The following is a 25621-nucleotide window of genomic DNA, read 5'->3' as shown; positions in this document are numbered from 1 at the left end:
ATTGTTGGTTACTTTGCCTATATTTAGTTTTTGACTTTTATTGCCATACTATCTTATAGATCTGTGTATGAATTATAACAGTAAACACCAACATACATTTTCTATTGAAATGTTACACTCAAATATACAGACATACACCGAGATACGGCTGGGATGCGTATTTGGACATGGGGACCCCACCCTCCGGGACACTCAGTATTTCCAAAGGTGAGGGGGACCGCGTGGCCCCTCTCCCATAGCCATTAATGGCCCTGGGGACTGGCTCACTACATATGTCCCATTGAGCCCACCTCTGGGACGTAGCGGTTTCGTGGGCAGGAAAATCTGTGTTTGCTGCTGCTGGGCAGGAGCTTTTTCAAAACTCACAGGAGCAAACACACAGTCTGCCTCCAGTGGGCGGGAGCTTCGAAAATTCAGCGTGAAGGATTTTGATAAGTTTCCCTTCCCTTGGGGCTTCCCCTGCGGCCCCAAACGAGTTTATGGTGGGTGCCCTGGGTGGGCACCATGGCACCCGCCTTAAAGAAATTGGATAGGGGTCCACTGCTCGAGGAGGGGCCCCCCCTTCCCCTTTATTCTAAAGAAGTGGCCCTAGGGGATGTGATCCCCAGGACCTAATTTCGTTTGGAGAGGGGGCCATGCAGTCTCCCTCTTCAATAAAACAAAACAGCCCTGGGGGCGGGGTTCTTGAGATAACTATAACTGGTGAAATTTAGTGGTTTTTAGAGTTGAAAAGATTACATTGTTACTGAATGTTTCACTTATGTATAAAGTTACTCCGTTGTTTTTTTGGTGTATATGAATGTGTATAAATATATATATGTTTGGGACATTACGCACGATTTGTTTATCAGGTCTGAGAAACGATTTTTAGTCAAGTCCAGTATATTTAGTTTATTTTATGCACTTTATGAATAATATGCACCTGGTATAGAATTGGACTGCACATTTCTGATGTCATGCACTTTATGGATGGTCACCATTCTTTGCTGGACTCTATATTCTCAGGAATCCTATTGTAACCTGTAGCATGTTGGAAGATCTAGAATTGTTACGATAATATACTGTGCACCTTAAGAGCACTATGCACTTTAAGTATTTTTATCATATCATGATGCATCATGCACTTTACAGCACCATGTAGTGCAAAAACGTTTTACATCAAATGCTTTTGTTTTGAATTACATGGTACCTTAAAATATTTGGGAGGAGCTAGTATTGTTAGCTATCTTCGGACTATGCACTGTGTACTTTGATTATGCTCTGTGTGCTTTACGAGCAGTATGCACTTAAAAAATATTTGAATCGTATTATGACTCATCCATCTCTTTAGATACGTTTTTGGTGCGCTAGAATCTTACAGTAATTGAAATTAGTATATGGGGCAAGGCAAAATACAGGACTTGGTATGGAGTTACAGCTCTAATTGATAATTTTATGTACATCGTGTCCAAATACTTAGAGGATTGTGTGGTTTAACAAGTACCCGATATTTAAATGTATATCATGAATTTGTGACACGGTTAGAGTTAGGGAAATCCTTGAGGATAATTTTATCTCAATTTACGATCAAATGCACTTTATTATGAAGACATTTAGAATTTATGGAATGAAACTACAATAGTTTGTTCCAAAAAAATATATATTTTTTTTTGTAACCGTTTTTATTTTTACAAAAGTTATCGATACTCTGAACATTGCACACAGCAAGCTTTGTAGAATTGAAACATTCTTGAGCGGCGTTATGTAATTGCACAATTCTCCACCAGTTGTCACTGGGACGAAAGCAGGAACAGCGCTCCCTCCACCCATGCTCTCCCACCCTGAGTGTTCCGGCTGGGGGGTTGAAGGAGTGGCCACCGGATCCCCACCCCCTCATCTTTCTGACTCAACCCTGGGTGTAGCTATTGTCACTATCATCGCTCCCTATTTCTAGACCATAGTATCGCAGCCATTTAGTCCAAATGGTGAACTTCTTGAGACAGCCTTGGCCTTTATATGTCACCCTTTCTGCAACCATATATAGGTCCATACCCATCCTCTATTCTGCAAGTGTGGGTGGATCAGGGCCTCCCGAGTGTTTAGCAACGTCCGTTTTGGCAACTACAAGACCCAGGTTGCATACTAATAGTTTTGTGCTGAGCAATTTTTCTCAGTGAAGTCAAGTAGCTGTTGTTTTACCTGGCTATTTATCACCTCACTGTGTTTTAACATGCAGTGTAGCATATCGGGATCTGTTAAAACAGAATGTACCATTGTATGAATTTGCGCATTGGTATCTATTGTATAATTAACTCTGAAAATGTGCAAAATGGTTATTCTCTGAGGCTTCATTCATCTTCCGCATAAATTGCTCCAAAGAAAACATCCTAGTACCATTGAGAGTTATTCCACCTGGAGGACAGCATCCTTCTGATCAAAAAAGCAGTGGAACGTATCTCGCACTCCCAAAAAAGAAAGGCAATTTACTCCTCTTACTTTTGGGTTCAGAAGAAGGGTTCATAGCATGCATATTTACCCAATCTCAAGCTTATATCGGCAAAGAAATATTTGAATAATGAGAGATTTTGCACATTGGCACTTTATCAGATTAACTACTGATTTCATCATGGGGATATGATGTGTGCCAGAGAACTTCACATCCTCTTAAGACATTAACATTTCCTTTTTCTAAGGTTTCTGTTGCCCATTATGCACTATCAATATAGAGTCCTTCCTTTTGGTCTCGAGTTGCCCCACAAATCTGTTCAAAATGCATAGCTCTAGTTGATGCACATCTCAGGAAGATGAGTGTTTTCATATACCAGTACTTAGATTACTTTATAAATACATCAACATAGCAGGTCACCCAGCATCACTTTAACTTAAGAGTCTCTGCTTTCAGTGCTTGGGTCTAAGAGTAAATCCCTCTAAGTAAGTGCCATTCTCATTTCAGTCCATCCATTACCTGGGAGTCGTTCTAGATACACAGTCGGCATGTGTATCTTTTGGAGGGGAAACTGTGTTAGATCTAAAGTTTCAGAAGTTTGGAAACCCAAGACATCAGGAGGCCTGCCAGATCTACTCACTTTCAGGCTCCATGGCATCCTTCATGTTTCTGGTACCAAATGCCCAATTACAGTTGATACTGTTACAAAAGTGCCCTAAAGACCTGTATTCGTAGCTCTCAGGTAATTGGGAAGACCAATTGACTCTCTCGGGCTACAATCAAGCCTTTTCCTTGATAGTGCCAATCCACCAACCTCCTAAATGATGTTCCTTTTAACTGGATGTGCTGTCTTTAATCATCGTGATGGATACTTATTAGGTTGTGTATCCCACATAGATTTAGGGAATGAGGCAACATAAACCTGCTGGAGAAGAGGACAGTCCAAGTGCCCTTCTAGTTTTTCCTCCCCAGTTTCCAGACAACATCCTTGCTTGCTGAAACAAATGACACAACAATGCATTACCGCAACAAGTATTATTCGAATTTGTAAAGCGCGCGGCTGCTTGCCCGAGTGTCCCGGTGCTTGCAGACGGAGGACAGGTTGCTGGGACAGTGCTTGGCATTAAAAAGATGGGTTTTAAGTTTCTTCTAAAAAAGTTCAATATTGTCTGTCAGCCTCAGGGACAGAGGAAGACTGTTCCACGTGCGGGGACCCAAGTAAGCAAAGGATCTCCCACCCATCCGAAGACTGTTATGCCGAGGGACCTTTGCCATATGAGTTGAGGAAGAGCGAAGAGTGCGGGCAGGGACGTAAGGGGTGATTCTCTCCTTAAGATAGGCAGGACCCGTCCCGTTCTGAGCTTTAGGCATTAGGACCATGGCTTTAAACATCGCCCTCTGTTTTATGGGAAGCCAATGGATGGCCCTTAAGTGCGGAGTCATGTGGGATCTCGAGGGAAGACAAAGCAGAAGTCTAGCTGTCGCATTCTGCACCACTTGGAGTCTGTTAAAAAGGTAGTCCGCAAGGCCCAGGTACAGTGCATTACTGTAGTCTAGTCTAGATGTAATTAGAGCCCGTACCACCTTTCTGCCTGCTGCCTTGGAGAGAAGAGGGAGAAATCTTTTAAGCGTGCAAAGCACGTTGAAGCATGTCCCCGCCAAGGCTGGGATCTGTGGGAGGAAGGATAGAGAGCTATCAATTTTAATTCCTAAATTCTTCACACAATTTTTAGGAGAACCTGAGTGAGGGCAATTTCTGGGCCAACATTTCACCACCGAGTTGTGTGGGACATCTCCAAAGGTCCCAATTTCCATTTTCTCGGGATTACATCTAAGGTGGTGCAATTCCATCCACTGGAAAACACCAGAGAGGCACTTGGATATTACTTTCTCATCTAAATCCTTGTCTTTATCACATGAGAACAGCAACTGAGTGTCGTCTGCATATGAGACGACTTTAGCGCCAAGAGACTCTGCCAATGTTGCAAGAGGGGTCAGATACACGTTGAACAGCGTGGGGCTGAGAGCCGATCCCTGTGGCAAGGTGCAAGACCAGGAACTCTGCCTCTGAAAGCGCAGCGTATCTTGAAGTGGTTAACTGTTCGGAATTTGTACACCATAGTAGTTCATGTTCCTGTTGTCCAAAATGCAGTAGTGAATTCACTCAGCAGAGCAATTAAAGAGAATCACAAATGGATATTAAATTAGGCAACGAAACATAATGTATTTTACGTATGGAAATTTACACAAATAATTTGATTTGCAAATGCAGAAAATAAGCTATGCCCAAGTTAAGCATCCATGTATTACCAACCAGACATTCTGGGAAATACGTTTGATCAGTTTGAAAAAGTTTGTGTACATCCTACGATCCCGAGGGACAGAGCAAGGATAATACTCATCATACCGGAGTGGCCAGGGCAGTGGTGATAAGTATGCTGTACTAATGGAACATCTACATAAGAAACTGCAGTTCAGATCATATTGCCTATTAAATTTAGGGGCCAGATTTTGTTTCACAACTTTTATTGAACTTGCTAACTCTACTCCAGAACTAATTTACTATGGACATTTAAATCTCCGGCAAGATTGCTTGAACATTTTGAAAGCTGCAAGACTTACATCTGTCCGAACATCATACTTTTTCTGTATCTGGTGTGTCCAGAAAACATTGATCCATACAGATGGCAAGATAAAGGAGATATCGTTGTCATTGGTCTAAAACTGGGCTATAGTTTTCTTCAGTAAAGGTACATCCAGCGCTCATTGCCTCCCATAGCAGTAGTCCTTTCCAGACCATGTTTTTCAAAATCCCAGTTGTTAAAGGCTTATTAGAAGGAGTTAGTTTCTTCCCTTCCTTAAAGAAACTTCTTTCACGTTGGGAGTTAATGTGGTCCTAAATGAATGCGCCCACCACGTGAGCCTATCCACAGAGCAACTTAACCTATTCCTTGAAATGCAGCTTTTCAAATGTCCATACCTTCCACACAAAGGGGTTAGTGAAATTCAGGACCTATGTAGTAAAAAAACAAAAACTTTTCCCACAAAGATAAGGTTGTGATGAGGACCCATCCTAGTTTCTTCCCTAAAGGTATATCAGATTTTCACATCAACTAAACCAGTTCTCTTCTAATGCTCTCTCCCAAAATCCTCTCCACCTTTACATTCTCCGTACAATAAGAGAGTGCTAAAGTTTTACTTTGATAAACTCAGAGACCACCTTTTTGTGAATTATATCCACATATGTATGGTATTGGCCACTTTGCAATAGTCCATTGCTAGGTGGATTGTTTCCTGCTCTGCTACAGTCATGCTAGCAAACCTTTGTCTGGTAGGACCAGTGCCCTTTTAAAGGAAAGGATGTTAATGCAGCATTCTACAGAAATATATCCATTGCTGATGTGTCAAGCAGATAGCTGTAGGTCTGTACAGACTTTAACAATACATTATTTTCTAGCTATAGATTCCAGTGCAGATGGTTAGTGTAGTGTTGGCTATTTCGCTTTGCCTTTCTCCGCATGATGGACTTGCTATTCTACTCAGAGTTCTGACTAATAATTAAGATCCTCTGGGTGGAAGGAATAATCGGGCCACTGGAATTATGCTGCAGGAATGGACTATATTATGCAGAGCTGTTGACCAAGTTATGATGCAAGAAAAGGCCAGTGATGCCGCGTGCTCTGCATTTTGTATTGCTTGATATTGATTATTTTTTTTAAATATTAACCCGGTATGCCAGGGAATCCTTTATCATTGTCATAAGGAAACGGCAAAGGAATTAAACTTGGTTGTACCACAAACGTTGATCCCAGTAAAAAGGACTGGCTCAACAGCCACTGATGGGACTTTATGGGATACTTGTGCTATGCTCTTCCTTAAAGGAGCAGCATTAATTTTTCCAGCCTTTCAGGCTACATTGTCACTATTCCTTCTTACCCTTCCTTTAAAAAAGATTGTGAAATAGTTTTCTTGTCGCTGTTATTTATAGAGAACCCTTGTCTGCATTTTGCATCATTTTTCTTAAGTAAATGGGTTTAACATAGCCCCATATACCCTTTTGCAGGCTGATAAAACTACTTTATTTAAAACAAAAGGAGAGAAAAGCATATTTATATATATTTTTAAAAGTGCTCTGGGATCTGCTTGTGGGTGGGGCAATCCACTGGGTATGTCTATAGTAAAGATTACTTGAGCTAGCATTCACAGGTAAGTCACTATTCCTTCACCCTCGCTGTGGCTAGCACTGTCATAGTCGTTCACCCTGGTACCTGTAGCCATACTAGACAACTGTACCTATGAAAACTCATGGCACAGTGGCTCACGTTACTCTTCTGAACTCTTTTTTTTTTCCACTGACAATCATTGGTGCTACATTAGATTTATTTTTCTGATCACACTTTTTTTGTATCCACGTAGGGTTTTTGCCTGCACCTCCTTCTGTCCACTTTGCTGTTTCTCACTAATCTGTTCTTTCTTTACTTTTTTCTTCATGCATACTATTTCCTTATCTACTGTTATATTCAAGTTCGAATCTTAATCAGACTTTGAAACGTTTTTCTCTAATTTCCTTCAAACTTGAATGTCTGCCTATTTTTTCCCCATTTCCTTAAAGTTAATTAGTCCTTCTTCTGGAATATTTTTCCCACCAGTTCAGTTGACATTGTCTTTCTCTGCTTGCAATCTAAGTATTGTACTTGATTCTTCACTCGGTATTCCTCATCTAATTCTAAAATATTTTGTTTTCACTTACACTACATACTGAAAAATGTGAATATTGTAATCCCATCTTGCCATTTTTTCCAAATCTTCTGTCTGTGCTGATCTTACATAAAGCACAGCTTTACCCAGACCAATAAAACTCATTTTAACCTTCTGTTATTACTTCTCCCTATTTCGTTCCCTCTGTATTTTCTTTGAATGTGTTCATTCTCTGGCCCTCCTTGTCTTTTTATTTGTTTTTACGATATATTCATATAAGCCTTCTTGAATTCCTCCTTCTGATTCTTTTTCTCAGTTATCTGATCTGCTGACTCTTTTGACCTCATTATGTTTTTGTTCATTTGCTCATCATGCACTTAAACTATGTAATGAGCTTTCTGCTTATATTAGAGATATATCAACCTTACCTGCATTTACAAAATTGTTGCAAGACGATCTCTTGGTACTGCATAAGCAATATTGATCATGTAATATTGTGTATCCTAACCTTTATCTTCGCTATACAGTACTTTGGATAACTCACTACACTAAATGTAATAATTAAACTTGAGATGTGGTGGAAAGGTGGATGTATGTTGGTTAATCGTTGGTAGTATTCTTTTATATGGGTGAGAACTAGCATGGAATATGAGGTAGTGTGGAGTATTTATTTTTGTCAAAAGTGCATTCTGTTGTGGAGGCAGTTGTTCCTTGCTCGTTTACTGAAAGCTCTTGTGTGGAGTTTTAACTAGAAAATCTATTTTCATGTGTTTGCTTGCTCCCTCTTTCCTTACAACACTTAGCTAAAATCTACATTAAAGGCAACATATCACCTGCACTGCTTTAACTTCCCGTAGTGACCTGTACTTTGGACTTTGAATCCTCAGATACTATGACCCCAAAGCAGCTATGCAAGATAGTCATGTACAAGACTAATTTATATTTTCTGTAGGCTAACTCCTTACTTGGTGAAATAACACCAGAAGCCAAAAATGAGTATCTCAACCACAGGCCCTGAAACACGATCCACATACCTTCCCAGACACAACTATTGCAGTTTACTTTATCCAGTCTATAATTCTTTCATCTTCATTGGTTGAAGTTGTATATGCCATAATGTCAGAGGAATCCACTAATTCCTAAACGTATCAAATATTCTTACTGACGATACCAATACCATCTCTTAAGTGTTCCTTTCTAGATCCACAGGAGGATGTAGGGAATTGGTGAAGGATAGCTAGATAATTATATTTTCGGCATTTCCTAAATCCTGCGAGCAATATGAACATTTTGGGGGTCTTTAAAGGCCTCATCTTCAAATCTGTCCAGCTCTGCCTCCAGTGTAGCCAAATGTGCCCTTAAACTGATTAATTTATAGGTCTGAATATTTGGCCTTTACTCACTTGGTGCCAGTGTTCCAGAATTCTCACTCTGCTATCTGCCCAGCATCTTTTGGCTGCAGTCCTTCAAGCGCATTTACTTTTAGTAACAAAATTCCAATCAGGCACTAGATTGACATCCATACTAAATACTTTGGCAATAATATCACAACCCTTTGCTTTATTTGCTTGTATTTTCTAGCCCTATTCTCAGGAGATGACAGCGCAGTTGTGTAAGCTGTATGTTCTGCGTATGATTAAAAGAGCTCATTAACAACTGTGCCAGGCCATGCTCCTCGTCTGATGCTAGTCTTGATTATCACTAATACCGCTTTTTATGGACCTATGCTTTGTAATCTGTTTCATGTGGAGTTGCTAATTGAGAGGCTTGCAAATTTGAACAATTCTATTTATTGCACATTGTTATAATTGTTATAATTATCATTTCAAAACATCTCCTAAAACAATAGTATTTTTCCACCGCTGATCTGACATTCATATCTTTTTACTAATACATTTCTTAAACTAAAACTTTACCCTAATGGGCAGTGGGTCGCTGAATAATGTATCCAATTAAAAAACAAGAATAAGTATACAAATATTAAAAAACAAATTAGTAAAAATGTGTAATTTAAAATTAATGAACATAGAAGATATTTTCTCTGTCAGTTATACATGGATCGCATTGTCTGATGGACTGCTCTCAGCTGGAATCATGTTGAAAGGGCGTGTACAGCATTGTATGAAATCTGTGGGTTGTTGAGGGCTACAAATGTTCACAACTCCTCTTTTGCAATCCTGGCCACATTGTGCAGATTCCAAGAGCACATTGTAAATTTCTACAAGTCTGTTGATTCAAGAAGGAACATTTTCATAACGTGTCTGCTCCTGATTTATGGATTGAAATGTCTGTTCATAGTATGTATTTCTGTAGATGCATATGTTCTGCATACTCCTGCCACTTAGTGTTGGGCTTGTACATTTGCAGTTTATTTTCCTCTAAGAAGTCTTTCTAGTTACGAGGCATATGGTGACTTCTTCCTTAGTTGACAATGTGCATGGGCACCGACTTCATAGCAAATGATTTTTTTCCGCCATCGGGTTCGTATGTGTACTACCAGGGACCTGAGTTCAATGCCTTCCTCACGATCTTGTTCCAGCTCACCTTTGACTCCAATACTTGGGGTCAGAAGGCTTGGGACTGGGAAACCATAGTCATCCATGTTTCTCACTTACCTTTCCTGGAGAGCTACCACAATCAGTTCCTATCAGGGCCTCAGGCTCTCTTCGGGCCGTGTGCCCCCTGTTGTTGATTGACTTCCGTGACAGTTCCTTTATGGAGAATGCCTATAGGGGGATGGAACGAATGCCCTTCTAGAACTGTTCCCAGTGCCATGTGAAGTTCTCGTGGACAGACCAACACAAGGTACGTAATCACTTTCTTATCCTTGACCGCCACGGGATCAAGGCTTGTCTTACCTTCTGTTAGAAAAAACTTTTCGATATCGATGAGAGACAAGGTGGGCACTTCAGAGAATGAAGCAGCAAGCCACCAACAACACCCCACCATCTTTGGGAAACAACCCTCACCTGACGTAGGGTACAGATGCCAGTCCCTCAGGCAACCTGCCCCACCAGCAATCGCATAGTCCCGAGATGACATTTTCTTCCAACTCTGACACAGAAGGAGGCTCCTTTCACCCCACTCCCGATCCCAAGACAAAGAACTCAGCTAACACATCAACTAAAACTCCCTTGGGCTCAGGTCAGCACCAGTGAAAAGCCTCAGAACCTGCAACTCTCCATTCACAGGGGCGGACCCCTCATAGCTTTCAAGCCTGAAAATAAACCACAGCCCTTCGAGGTCAAAGACCTTTTCGATGCCAGCACCGAGATCAGACCTGACTTGGAAGTTTCCCAAAGACTCATTGGTGTTGAAGATACCATCTGCGTGCAAGCCCTCTTCAATGAGGCGCTCAGTGCAAAACATCCTTGAGGCACTTCAGGAGGACCTGGATTCAAGACAGAAGCAACTGTCATTCATCCCCTGACAGGGAAGATCTCCATCAATCTGCCTCTGAAGCCATCGGAAAGGAGACACTGATCAGGGACGAGCTTGCTCTTGAGCCAGTCCAGCGCCTAAGCATAAAAATACAAGGACGAAGGCAGCAGATCCCTCCCACATAAGGCCCCTCCTCTTCCTTCCTCCTCCACAGCCACCTCCACCACCACCTCTGTCATCACCTCTGTCATCACCACATTCATCAAAGAGATCCGGTGCGTAACGATTACCCGCAGAGAATCCTGACCTGAGTCACTATCCGGTCAGGTGAACACCCCCAGATGTTATCAACACAGCGAATCATGAGGTGATGCAAAGGGCAGCCACCTTCCACTAGGGTGGATATGCATGTCCTCCAAGAGGAAGACTATTTCTTAGTAGAGACAATGCACAGATCACAATGGATTGTCCAGTTCCTCCCTATACTGAAGGGTATGTTAAATTCAGCTACAGACACCTTCAAGGAACTCGTCAAGGTGAGGACGGTAACACCCCGGGTGGAGAAAAAATGTAAGCCGTTATCCAGCTACCCAGTCTACATCATGTCAGGTCCTGCCCGATTCTGTTGTAGCACATAACGTGCCAAGTGCACTAATGATCAGGCCATCGGTGATGCTCCCTAATCGACAAGGAGATCAAAAAGCTGGATGCTTCTGGGAAGAGGATAGCAGTAGGAACCACCACCCTCTGAAGTTTAGCTAACTCCACCGGCTTCCTCTCGCTACAGTTAGGTGCAATGTGACGAGATGCAGGAGTTAGGGAAGTATCTATCAAAATAATTCAGGAGGGATAGGAGGACTCAGTGGATAAAGGAATGATCATCTCCAGTGCTGCTATCGGCTGCATCCTAGATGCTGTGGAAACTGCGTCTCGAGGGTCAACACCAGTGTCCTGATCAAACACCATGCATGGCTCTGCATCTCCAGTTTTATTCCCAAAGTCCAGCAACATCCGCTCAACCTGCACTTTGATGGCGAATATCTCTTCGGTCCACAGGTTGACCAGATGCTAGAAATGATTAAGAAAGCCACTCGACGTCAAAGCCATAGGTTTCCCTCATCCCCTAGAGGCTCCTTTCGGAGACATCAGTATGGGGCTGGTTCTAAGGCCACTTCCCTGGCCCTACCCACTCCTAACAGAGGCAGCAGCAGTCCTACCTCCAACAGACACAGAGAGGGTACCTACAGGTGCAGCAACAACAGGGGCAAGAAGGTTTCTGCCAAAGGGGCTTCCACCTTTGAAAGCCCCGACTCCCCTCGAGCACACAACACCTATTGACAGGATGTCACATTAGATAAGTGAGTACTAGCAGCTGTTTTTCACGGTTATGGTCTAGACCGTCTTGCACCACCTTCCAACACCCCACCTTGCAACCATACCCACTGAATAAAGCCTCTTTCAGGAGGAAGAGGTCCAAACGCTCCTTCGGAAAGGGGACATAGAACCAGTGCCCCCCCATCAGAGGGCAAATGGGTTTACTACCTCACCCCAAAGATGGACAGCTCCCACAGGCCCATCCTGGATGTTGGAACTCTGAACTGGTACATCCTTTCCAAACACTTCATATGGTAATCATTCAGGATATCATCATCCTGCTTCAACAAGGTGAATACATGGCAGGGTGAGACCTCATTATGCCCACAGGTGCTACTCTCATGTTGTGATAAGTGGCCATCATTATCAGTTCGAGGTACTTCCATTCGTTTTCCCCACTGCCACAAGCATCTTCACCAAGTACCTGCCAGTAGTAGTCAGCCTCTTAAAGGGGAGCTATCCATGTCTTCCTCTACTTGGATGATTGGTTGAATAAGAGTGCAGTCCGGGTCAAGGGCCTAGCACATAACCATGCTACTATTTCACTCCTCCACAGTTTTGGGTTTAACATAAATGTCACCAGGTCCCACCTACAACCTCTACAGGTCCAGACCTTCCTAGGAGCAGTACTGAACTCCACCACAGGCAAATGCAATCCCAACCTGCAAAGGGTTTTGACTTTTCAGCAATGTCTCAGTCAGAACTTTCATGCGCCTGCTAGGTATGATGACCCCATGCATCTCCATAGTACACTAGGCCCCGATTTGCATGTGTCTGCTACAACAGCGCCTTTAAACCAATTGGAGGATCTAGTGTTGGTAAAGGCCAGTGCACAACACACTCTACAGTGGTGGAAAAGTACCAATCTGGTTCAGGGCATACTTTTTAGACCCCATTCTACATGTCACTTTTACCATGAATGCCTTTCTAGACGGCTCGGGCGCACATCTCAGCCAGGGAGTGTGGCACTCTCCTCACAGCCTTCCTTCTGCTCATTTGTGGCAAAGTAGTCCTCTTCAGGTTAGATGACCGCTATTTATCACCTACAGGATGAGGACAGCACTCTCTGCCTCGCTCCCTGATGGCACAGAAAGCCTAGCAATAGGCACTCACCACAGCATCCTGATGGGCGAGTATCTTCAAGGGGTGGACAACGACCTTGCGCACTTGCTCATTAGGATGCTTCAAGTCCTGGAGTGGGAACTACACCCACAAGTCCTTCTTTAGTACTACTCCACTCCACAATTTGTCACCCTTGAAAACGCTAAATGCCTAAGCTTTGCCTCCAGATATTTACACCCACACAGTACATGGACAGTGCACTATGGCTGAACAGGTCAGGGGTGTTAGCTTAGGCGCATCTCCGACTGCTTCCAATTGTAATGCGTAAAGTGCATCAAACATCTCAACCTCTCATCCTCGTAACCCCTATCTGGGCTAGACAGTCATTGTTCTCAGCAGTCTTTCAGATGTCAGTCAGTCCCCACAAGATGCTCCCTAACAAGCTGAACCTTCTCACCAGAGCCAAGATCAGATCAGGCATCTGGGCCCCAAGCAGTTTGGTGTAGTGATTTGGAACCTGAAGTTCTAGAGTTTGACTCTGTCTTAAGCAGAAATGCTTGGATATCTTGAGAGACTTGCAACCCTACTACATAAGCCAGCTATGTAGCAGAATGGAATAGATTTTTATATTACTGCATCCCCAAACACCTGGACCTCCTTAAACCTGTCGTCCTGGATATTATATGCTAGTTGTTTCATCTCTTAAGGTCAGGCCTGGTCTGCAATTTAATATGGCTTCATTTAGCAACCAAAACTGCCTACATGCAAAATAGGGAGTGCTCCTCCCTTTTCCACATACCCCTCACTAAGGCATCCATAAAACACCTCAAAAGGGTCATCCCTCCTGGAGTTCCTTTTGCTCCAGAATGGAAACTTAACATAGTCCTCGCTAGGCTTCCCCTTTGAGCACTTGTTAGGCATATTGGTGAGTTATTGGCCCTTACATTCTAAGAACCCTTCATTCAGGTTCATAAAGATAGAGTAGTACTTAGAATTAAGCCTGCATTTTTCCCTAAGGTGGTTTTCCCTGTCCATCACAACCAAACCTTTGAGCGCCTAAGTCTTTTTTACCCAGTCTCTTAGATGTCAAAAGAGCTCTCCTGAATTGCATTGAGAGGACCAAGCCCTTTATCAAAGTGGACCAGTTGCTTATAGCCTTTGCTAAACCTTGTAAGGGCTTCCCTATATCAAAAGTGCGCATCATCAGCTGGATAGTCAAATGCATTCGGGCCTGCTATCACAAAGCTAAAAGAACCCTCCCTGTCACACCCAGCATACACTCTATTCACTACAAGGCCGCAAGTTTGGCCTTTTTTCCCTTGCTGACACATGTAAAGCTGCCACCTGGTTAACCTCACACACCTTCACTAAACATTATTGTGTGGCCATTCTAAAAAAGCAATGGTTGGCCCGATGGTCTTGGAGACCTTATTTCAGACATCTGGATCATCCACATATTAGCCATTGCTTGTGGCGGTTACTGCTTTCAAGTCTGTGCAGTGCACATGTACCTACAGCAGCACTTGCTATGAAAGGAAAATGTTACTTACCCTGATAGCATCTGTTTGAAGCATTTTGTGCTATAAATTCACTTGCACCCACCCTCCTCCATGGGAGCGCGTGGCTCTGATCTCACATCTCCTCCTTTATTAACTAGCTTCTTTTACGGTCCTCAAGTGCACCATTCTGTTTACTCACCAATGCATACCACTCTCGCATGTTGTACGAAAAACAATCTCAGCACAGAGCTGGTGCACATGCGCGTTACCAACTAAGGAGGAGTCCCCATATGCCTCATGACGTAAAAGACTTTTTAGAAAAAAAGCAACTTGCAACGCCCAAATCCACCACTAGATGGCCGGAGTATGCTGAACATGTGAATCTACAGCACTACACGCTACAAACAGATCCTTACAGGTTAAGTAGCCTTTCCTTATTGCAGTTTTCATTGTCTGTATTTTTCAAGTGCATTTAAAGACTTGAAATGTATTTTTATTTCAGGCACTTTTTGTGTTTATGGCTTTATCCTTTGCCCGTGATGAAATAATATGGCTTCTTCGACATGCCGATAATATACCTAAAAAGGTGGCTGATGACTTCATGGATAAGTAAGTATGACTGTTGAACAAATGTTTAAAAATGTGTTAGTTTGATTTAGATATCTTTAAAGGTACTTTAATCCACAGATTAGCAGAATTGTCAAATAATCCATAAGTGGTGTTCAGGAGAAATTTACACTAAGTTTGAGAAATCAATATGCATAATATTGAAGGTTTGATATGCATGATAATACAGAAGTAAATTCACAAACTTGCATAAATGCTAGATCTTTGGTGAAGCACAGTATTGAGTGTGCTACACTTATAAGGGGGGAGATATTAAAATGGCGTTTATCACAGAAACATGGACAGATTAAACTTCAGGCTCAGATATTGTTAAAGATACTCCGCCTGGGTTTCTCGGTTACACGTTAAACAGGCCACTTAGGAGAGGGGGGTGCTAGCAATGATTTACCACAATTCACTTAAAGCTGGTTTTCATTCAGCCTCCAATCTAGCCTGCACTCTCTTTCAGCTTTAGTCTATCACACCACAACATGGTTAAGGGCATCTTACTTTATAGACCCCGGGACCCAGAAGCACCTTCCTAACCTCCATTAACAATTTGCTGGAAGAGGGGCTCTGTACAGATTCCTTTACCATCATGAAAGACTTTAATTACTATCTGGAAACTCTGATGGAACCAGATACAGTGGCCCTTTTAGACATGATGAAGAGTGCTGATCTAAGTGAACAGGTGATAGGCCCCACCCACGTGGCAGGGCACACATTGGATGGAATTTTTTCAAATCACCCACAACTATTTTTCACGGGTTTGCTGCCTCACTTGGACAGACCATGCAGCTGTACAATTCGAATTAGCCCTTCCCGCGCACTGCCCTACGGGGAGGGGCACCAAGATTCAGATCGAAAGCAGTGCGTGGAATAAAATGGAAGACGCAAAATTACAAGATACGCATATGGCATCTGCTGGTCAGATCCTCTCAGGAGTAGAGGAGGCCACCACCTATTACACTAATTGGGTGGAAACAGTCTGTAACAAACTAGCTCCAGTAAAACTTCAGTTTCCCAAAAGATCTCAACCAACAGCCCCCTGGTACATGGAGGAATTGAGAAAACAAAAACTCTCCTGCAGTCCCTAGAGCGAAAATGGAGGAACGAAAATACGAAAGCAGGGAAAAAGATTTATAAACAAAGTCTTGCTATCTATCAGCAACTCCTATTTGAAGCAAATAAAAGGTTTTTTACAAATCGAATCAATTCAGCAAAAAACTATGCTAAAGAACTTTTTAAAATTGTATTGAGTCTGGCCTCCCCCAGCCCTACGAAAATTCAGACAAGTCAGGAACTATGCGAGGATATCGCGATGTTTTTTTCGGAATAAGGTAGAGGTAATTTTCTTGGCTTTTAGCCACTCAAGCTCGGAAGGGGTTGGATCTATGAGGGAGGGTAGGAAGCCAGTCTTTGACAAATTTGCGTCACTGTCCACATCTGACACCGAAAGTCTCCTTCTGTCAGCAAGATCAGACTCTTCTTATGACCCCGGTCCAGGCTCAGTAATCAAACGCGCCCCGGTACCTGTTGCCCTTTTACTTACTTCCCTGTTCAATGCAATGTTTGAAGCAAGTCACTTCTCTAGATTCCTGAAGGTGGCCTCAATACTTCCTCTGCTAAAGAAGCCCACTCTAGATTCAAAGGATCCCAATACCAATAATTTTCGACCAATCTCACGCCGCTACCCGCAAAATTGATTGAGAAAACAATGAACTTGAAACTCAGTGCCTTTCTACGTGAAACCAGTCTTAGCCCCACTCAATATGGCTTCAGAGAAGGGCACACTGCAGAGTCCTCCCTTATAAAATCGACAGAAGAGATGAGGGAGGCCTTGGATAGAGGAGGTAAGGCTGCCTTAATTATGTTGGATCTGTCTGCGGCCTTTGATACAGTCCATCGTGACTTATTGATGGACCGTTTGTTGGCATGTGGGATCCAAGGTAAAGCTTGGAAGACACTAAAATTCTTTCTGACGGACAGATCACAAATTGTGGCGCTGGGTGAATTCCGTTCTAAATCTTATCCTTTGCCCTGTGGAGTGCCACAGGGGTCGCCGCTTAGCCCCTATCTTTTTAACGTATATGTATCATCCCTAGCCTCTTTAATTGGCTCCTTTGGCTTTAGCCTTACCTCCTACGCAGACGACACACAATTTGTTGTGGCTCTGCAGCCGGGACCGGCATCAGGAATTGAAAATCGGTTCCATGACTGTATGGAAGCAGTCGGGAGGTGCATGTCAGAAAATTGCCTACAACTGAACTCATGAAAGACCGAGGTCATCTTATTTGGAAACAATGCCAACTTCTGGAGCCTGACTTGGTGGCCAGAAGCTATGGGCATTCTTCCTAAACCAACTAGAAAAGTAAAAAATGTAGGAGTTATAGTTGATGAAAAACTCAACTTTGGTAACCAGATCAATGCAGTGGCATCAACCACCTCCTATGCTCTCAGAATGATTAAGCAAATACTCCCCTTCTTGCCAGCTGATTATCAGCAGACAATTGTCACAACACTTCTCCTATCTAGGCTTGATTAATGCAATGCAATAGCCTTTACCTAAATATACAGGAACGTTTTCTGAATAAACTTCAGCGGTTGCAAAATGCGGCAGCGAGGTTGCTTACTGGTACTCCCAAATTTGCTCCCATTACTGAGGAAATCAGAAAACTTCACTGGTTTCCCGTTAGGAAACTAGTGCGTTTCAAAGCTTTATGTACAAGGCACTCGCCCAGATTATTTGAAATGACAAATGCAGTGGTACCTGCCCAAAAGAACCCTTCGCTCGCTTGGAGCCAAGTTGGTGATAGTACCACCCATTAAAAAAGCCTCATGGGGTGGGAGAAGCTTTGTTGTGTGCGCCCTTCCCTTCCATCTGAAAAATGCCACTGACCTCCTTGCGTTTAGGACGGGATTAAAGACCTGGCTCTTTAACCTGTAATGTTGTCTTCCATTTCAATGCTTAGAGGAGAGTAGCTAGCGCCAGGACGCCCTTGGGTAATCGTTGCGCTTTAGAAATACCTATAACATAACATAAACTGAGAAATTGCAGGCTTAACATAAAAGGTGTTTATATGCAAGGAGAAGAATCCATCAACAAGGCAAGTTCTTTTTAATGTCCGATTTTAGCTATTTTAAATTCTAACCCTATTTGTTTTTAATAGCTGTTCTAAAATATAAGTTTAGATCTAGTAATAGAGCCATTCCAGTGGTCTTGCTTTAGCTGTCTTTCACAGACCGCATTGTTATCTCACTTTTCTGCTTATTCATTGGAAAACCTGTTGCCTTGTACTGGTGTTTATCAGACCCGAAGGAGCATTTGGATGTATTCTTTCACTGCTGACATGAGTGAAGATTATTTTCCCCTCTGTGTCCAGGATCCTTCTTGGAGCCAGGACAAAATAAACATATGAGCCTGCTGGCAGTCCCCCTTCTCTGCCACCCACTGATTGGGACTGCCAGTTATTGGCTTTATAAAGGAATTGACTTTTAGGAAGCCAATATCAGTAGTGACAGCCATCTTGGAATTTTATATTTAGAATTACTGGTCCATGTTGCCTTGTGATGCAGCATAGTAGCCATATTGAAACAGTATAACTCTATTAAGAGTGTAAACAACAGAAGTTTCTAAGATAGCCACTGCTGCATTTCAGAGCGGTCACCTGATAGTATTGGCTTTACCATTGTTTACACTGCTCAAACATTGTCAAAGCCAAAGTATGCTTATGCAAAATGAGCCCAGTTGGCTTCGCAAATGCTTGTTGCAGAAGGAATTTAATATGGTGGTGAGCAAACTGAACTTTTCTTAGTTTCTGCATTATGTCTAAGGTGAAATACTATGCAGTATTTGAGATAAACAAAATCTGATCGCCTCTGTAAATCTCCTGTTCTTCAATTGGAAACTGTTTATATTGCATTGTGTAGGTGTTTCTGACTAAACATATCCTAGAAAAGGACTCTGAAAGCACTGTCCTTTAAAGGACATATGAGTGCCAGTGGAGAGCAATATTGATGGGAACGTTATTGGGTTGCATTAAATAACATGTAAATTAATACTTATGATTTTATAAATTGCCTGCAAGCAATACTCCTTCCACAAAGTCCATATGTGAACCTTCCCATTAGTGACATTAGAGCTGTAATTTTCCTTTGCGCTAATGGACTGCTTGACACTCTCCCCAGACAACACTGTGATGTGATGTCCTGGATTCAATATATGGCTGCAGGAACGCGCAACGTTAGTTCCACTGCAATATAGTCATTATACTTTTAGAACAAAAGATTTGAGAATACATTTTTTTGTACGATTTGAATGTCTGAAATGGGGCAAGAATGTCAAAAAGTCAACCAATTGCAGGTGAGTTTCCAAGGTGCTTAAAATATGTTATGAACAAGCAGGTTATCCACAAGTGGGTTTTAGAATGCAGTCAGCTAGTTTAAGGCTGTAACTTGGGCCATTTAGAGAGGGGTTTCAGTTGAGGCAAAGTTACCTCGTCTTTGCTGTACTTTCCAAGTTATTACTGTTTAAATGCTCACATGAGAATGGAATTCAATTTGATATCTGTGCTTCATAGCTTCCTTGTGTACGTTTGTTGTTTTCTTCTATCAGCCCATCTTTGCTTGATAACTGTTTGAGTGAATATCTAAGCAAGCCACGTATCCATTAGTAGAACAGCTTTTGGAAATTAATATTCACTTTTTACCTACCCTCTTAGAATAAGTAAGAGGAGCGGTTTTGTATTTAGTTTTTTTTTTTTTAGTTTCCGCTAATATCCATGTAGAACATAGAAAATATTTGAGCAGATCTGAGATCACTGGCCCTGGTACGCCATATATTGGATGTGTAATGCCACCAGTGTTTGAGTTTTTCAGGCTTGCAATTGTAGTAATGCACAATCACCTGGTACTGAATTCTGTTGGTATGTTGACAGAGTCACATAAGGGCTTTGTGGAAAGAAGTAATTCCTTCAGGAGGAACGTTAACAAAGCTAAGTAACTTGTTCCTTTGCTGACCCAAAGAACTGCCATACCAAGAACAAAAAGAGGACTAAAGTGAGTTCCTGTTTCTTGACTGGAATGAAGTACATACATGTCCTGTCTTCTCGAGTGGTGAAGAAAAAAGTTAAGGTTAGCCGAAAAAAGTTAAGGTTAGCTGAAAAAGGTAGCACGTCTAACCCACCAACTGAGGGCTCGACTGAGTGTATTCCAGCTTGATCCTCATAGATCATAAAGGTATAGGGTGAGTCGACCTGAATCAAGAGCAAGAGGAAGAAGAGGGCATAGCTGCCTGCGTCAGGGCAGTGAAATGGCGATTGACTTGATCCAGTGCGTGCGTCACTCTGGGAATGATTAATATAGTTGACTGAAGTATATGCCATGTTGAACCTCGAGACTCACCAATTTCATCATGATACTAATAAGTGTTCTAAGTCTAATAACACCTGCAGTTGTAAAAAAACTGAAAGTCTTCTACAACAACATATACCAACTTCACCTGATCACATATCATCTATTTTCCTCATCGGCATCATAGCAGGCCTTAAAAACATATTGCCATTTAGCAAAACATAATACATGACTCCAAATTAATAAAATACATAAACATATTCAATAACTGAAAGAAAATTGTCCTCTACAATAGGTCGTGCTGCGTTGACCAGACAAGGATGTATATTGAGATGGACAGTGCCATGTTTTATATATGAATCTTTCTCTTTTTTTCCCTAGCGGGTCTGGCACATGCTTTATTTGAAATACACGTTTTTTACGCTGTTGTCAGTAGTAATAGAAAATTGAAAGAGTCCAGGCCTTGAAACAAAATGAACAGAAGCTCTTTTATGTAGTTTTTTGTTTCTCAGTTCTTGTATTGTTGAAACATGTGACATGCTAGTGGATGAAACCAGACCATTATTTAAATGAAAACGTATTACTCACATTATATCAGATGTGAATTATTTCTGCTTGTGGCACCTATCTAGGCTTTATGCCAATTGTTTTGGACTCCTGTAACAGCGGCTGGATTATATCAAAATAAAATAAAGCTTAATTAAAAACAAACGTTTTTCAACATTGTAACAGCTTTCTTGTTTTGCTTCCTAAGGCACATAGCTGAACTGATTTTCTATATGGAAGAACTCCGAGCACATGTACGAAAATACGGACCAGTGATGCAAAGATATTACGTGCAGTATCTGTCTGGCTTTGATGCAGTAGTCCTAAATGAGCTTGTACAGGTATAGATATTATTGAGTTTGGAAAGTTGAACAATCCCGGAAGTAATTGTGCAGTATAAATGGTGCACCATGACGGTTTGCTTTCATTTTTAATAAAAACATAAACAAGAATATCTTGTGTTAGATAAATACATGTGAATAAAAATATAAACAAGAATATCTTGTGTTAAATAAATACATTTTGTTACTTTCCTCTCTTTAATGGAACATCAGAGTGCATATAGACAAATCTACTGAGTAATTTAAAGCTGGGTGTATTCTCACTGTTCCTTGCTGCTCCTATTTCCCTCCTTAAACTTATACTAAGATCGTGAGTTCAGCATGGCCCATCTCTGACTGGACCATACTCGAAGCTGTGGTTCCCATGAGAGTGACTGCCTCCTGTTGGTCAGTCACAACTTAATTCTGAGGCACAGTAAATGCCTAACAAGGTTTTCACCCTTCTTGTACCCAGCCTGAAACTAGCTACACCTTCACCCTCATGTCTGGCTTGAACACAGGAACCAACCGGACTGACTGTCATCTGCAAAGAGTGGAACTTTAGGTGCTACTTGCAGTGTCTGGTGATGAATTCCTGCTGCGGTTTTTCAGGTGTCTGAGTGGGTGCAGTCTTTGCTGACGAGTCTCTAATTGGTCCAAGCTACAGGTGTGCTGCACAGAATTTATTGTGATTAAAGTCCTCTGCATTTTGCAGCAGTAGTTGGCAGTCACATTTTGGATAATCGCGAATTCTTAGAGCGCAACAGCTAAATCTCATGAAAAAGTGCAGCATCTGCTGCTGCTCCTGTACACCCTAAACACTTCTCCGTAGCTGGGCAATAGAATATTTTGGACCATGTTTACATAGCCTGAAAGGTGTGACATACATTTCCCAAAAAGCTGACATAAAAAGTGAAACTGCACGTCTCGGAATGGAGGTGCTGTTGGCTAAAATCTACTGCTAGCTGAAGGTATAACCCACTGCAGCCCATTCAGTCCCAGTTAACAGCACAGTTGGGCAGGCCTGTGCACAAGGTGCAGTCTTGCCTGGTAGAGGATTGACGTATTGTTTCAGTGCACAGTTATTACTTCCTCCATAGCCTAGCAAAGGTTACTCACTGTTATGATAGTACTTTGACAGCCTACAAAGTATGTTAAAGATCTTATGTAGGCACATCTTGAGTGGGGCAGCAGTTTTTTAGACTGTTTCTTGGCTGGTGGAACCTTTATAAAAACGGTTTCACAGCCATTAAATTTCAAGAAGCGGGTGACAGATCCTTCTCCTACATCGCAGCCAAGACCTGGTACAAACTCCCCCTCCGTATCAGACGAAGCCCGACACTGCACCTGTTCAGAAAGGATCTCAAGACCTAGCTTTACAGATGACCTGTTCAGAAAGGATCTCAAGACCTAGCTTTACGGATGACCGCAGAGTTGCTCGAGCTCCCCCACGAGCGCCTTGAGACCCTCACGGGTGAGTAGCACGCTCTAAAAATCCCTGATTGATGGATTGAAGTGAAAAGTCACGACTGACATTGACGCGGTCTGGAGTATTCAGTGCGCTTCACCATTGAAATGTCAGTGACTCCTACAAAAGCCATTTCATAGGTACTGCAAATGGATGTCTGTTGGATTCACGCAACTTTAGCATGTGGTATTTTGTCTACAACTGTGCCTCAGTGCCATGTGACCCCTGGCTCTCTGATGCACACCGAAGCACGGGTAGCAGTAGGTAAAATTATTTTTGGCCAACATACTCAGCATACATACATAGCATATCCTATATCCTAGAGTGAAACATCCTCCTGGGAGCCATCTCCCACCTTCCCACAAGAAAGAGGAAAAAAGTACTATTGAAAGTAAAAATCTCACTTTCTCTGTAGAAGTATTCTTTTACCTGGGACCATTCTGAGTCACAGCACAGTTCCATGCCCCCAGTCTTTTACTCTCCTTTAAAGTAGTCTCTGAAGCTGCAAAAATTCCACCTGGAATTCCCTTTATCTGCTGATCCCACGCAGGTTGAGGCCTTTGATCTGGTCGTGTTGGATATCTTTAGGACTGATTCAGGACCCTCTGGACTGCTCCTTAAGGTCTGGTGAGTCCTGGACCCCAACCTGGATGCCTCTGACTTCGGCATCTAGCTAGAAATCATGGGCTGGAGTGTCATCCCCAGTCTGTCCGGAGCAGTCTACACTGCCGCTCCCAGAGACAATCCCAACACCGCTCTCGGAGTTATCTGTGCCACTCTCAAAGTTGGCTGAAATAATTTAAGAACCTGTTTTGGTTGCCCTGGAAGGGCCTCTCTGGCCCAGCAGTCCACAGGCAAATTTCCTGAAGCTGTATGCCAGCTCTGGGTGATCCCAAATGCGTGTCCCCACACCCTTCTCCAGGAAGTCTTCTGGTTTAGGTTTTATCTCCGAATTTTAGACAGAACCCTTGGCCTTCCCAACAGCCCCTCCACACAGGGAGGCGAAACAACTGGACACCTGATTTTGCTTCAGGCAGTCTCTCCTTAATGTGAAATGCCACAGTCCTGTATATCTGCTGTATCCATGCCTTATGGAAGCCGACCAAATTGGTGGTTGCATTCCTATTGGATCACCTAGATAAACTATTTTACGAGTTGGTCAGTGATAGTTTGGATGCTTCAAAGCAGAGCTTGATGTGCAACATGAACTCCACATATACAGTTGCCAGGTTTAGGGGCACTAATGTTGCACTTTGCTCTAATACCGGTATACTTTCTTATGGCTTCTCTTGGGGACATGGCCTTTGATGGCAAATGGATTTTTTTGGCGCTAAGGGTGACTCTTACTCTTCAAGAATAACAGGGCTGCGGATTACTGGTTGTGAGGCAGTTCCATCAGCAATGCAGAACATTTTTGGGCTATTCCAGAACTCAGCAATCCTGGCATGGACACCTTACTCAGCTGGTCCAGACAACCTCAGCTAAGGTACTGCTCTTTTTGTGGCAGAGGTGGGTTAAGCGGTCACCCGAAACACTGATATCGATCCAGTTCCCACTGTGCTCAGCCAGCTCTGCTGACTCAAAACCTTTCCGACTCACCCTGTTTATACCACCATCTTTTGATGTGTAGTTGACGGGGCAGATCTATCAATTTTCTGGTAATTCAGAGATGATATAGAACACTGGGTCATCCAGCTGATTTGTAAAAGGCTCTCCTGTCCCTCCAAATGAACCAAACTGCTTTTGTCAGAGTGGAGTTTCAGGCACATGCATCAGTTCTGGAAGCAGAGGTCCTTGCCCTGCTTGAATAAAGGTGCAAGTGAGGTGGTGCCTCAGGAAGATAGTTGTTACTTGAGGTTAACCCCGGGGTTCTCAACACTATCAGTTTGCATTGTGCCAATCGGACTGATAACTGTGCCTCATATCTTCATGAAACATTGGGCAGTTCTAACAGTTTCTTTGAAACAGTTGAGAGTCCATGTTTTCCTTATTCTGTGACTGGCTTGTCATGGTGTTTGTTCCTTGCACTGGTTGAAGGGCTATGAATAGGCCAACATGTTACATATATTCGATTCTCAGTACAGTACAGTTCATGATATAGCAATACTTTAATTGTACCATTGTTCTTTCTCAATTTAGTGTCTTATGAACTGCCTTGGAAAATATACTTTTAAGCATTCACTAGATTTTACAAAATGTTACTGTAAATAAACAGTGTTCAATTGCGGTCCAGTGCTTACTTTGCCAAATCTCAGTATCGGTTCCCTTGCCTGCTATAAATGGGAGCATAAACCAGGCGCTATATCAATGACGAGAGATTTACATTTTACAGCAATTTAAGCTTAACAAAGTCTGAATCAAATGACATGAGTTTATGGCACGTCTAAGTTTGGCTTATATGTGTAAAACATGGTTTTGTACTCTTAAAACGGATTTTCTCAAATGTAAATATTTGTGAGCAACTCTACCCGTATGGCTGGAAGTCAACTAGAAGTGGTTGTTCCAAGGCTGGAATTTCCTGTGAATTTGTGCCTGCACAGAATCTTGCATTCTTTTTCCAATTCCTCTCTAACTCTTACCCGACCTGGAAAAACTCACCAGAGCAGTAGTAAACCTTATTCTAGGGTGAGAAGGGGACCCAGTCTTCTAAAACAAGGAATGTATGAAAAGGAGTTTCTCCATGGGGAAAGCTTCCATTCTTGTTTCAACGATGACAGCAGTTCATCTTAGCATCTGATGAAGACGTTCCATTTTCAGCGATTCCGCTATCAAGTACCTGTCTGTTTTCTATTTTTATCAGTATCTCCTCTTTGACAAAGACCAGTATGGGACTGTGGAAGTCCAAAATATTCTTCTCATGCCAAAAGTAGTATTACATTTCAACTGCATT

General features: G+C 42.4%; 1 protein-coding gene across 1 annotated transcript in view; it reads left to right on the top strand.

The window, feature by feature from the left end:
- Nucleotides 1–25621, top strand: part of NCKAP1 (NCK associated protein 1) — a 487736-nt gene that overhangs the window by 157075 nt on the left and 305040 nt on the right. The window contains exons 12-13 of the mRNA XM_085648703.1: nt 14942–15048; nt 21152–21284. Of these exons, the coding sequence (XP_085504829.1) occupies nt 14942–15048; nt 21152–21284 (240 nt within the window). The remainder of the gene's footprint in view (nt 1–14941; nt 15049–21151; nt 21285–25621) is intronic.

Source organism: Triturus cristatus, chromosome 3_2, assembly GCF_964204655.1.
Source record: "Triturus cristatus chromosome 3_2, aTriCri1.1, whole genome shotgun sequence".
NCBI classification, from domain to species: domain Eukaryota; kingdom Metazoa; phylum Chordata; class Amphibia; order Caudata; family Salamandridae; genus Triturus; species Triturus cristatus.
The sequence above is the reverse complement of the archived record's forward strand: the minus strand, read 5'-3'. Positions and strand labels throughout refer to the sequence as shown.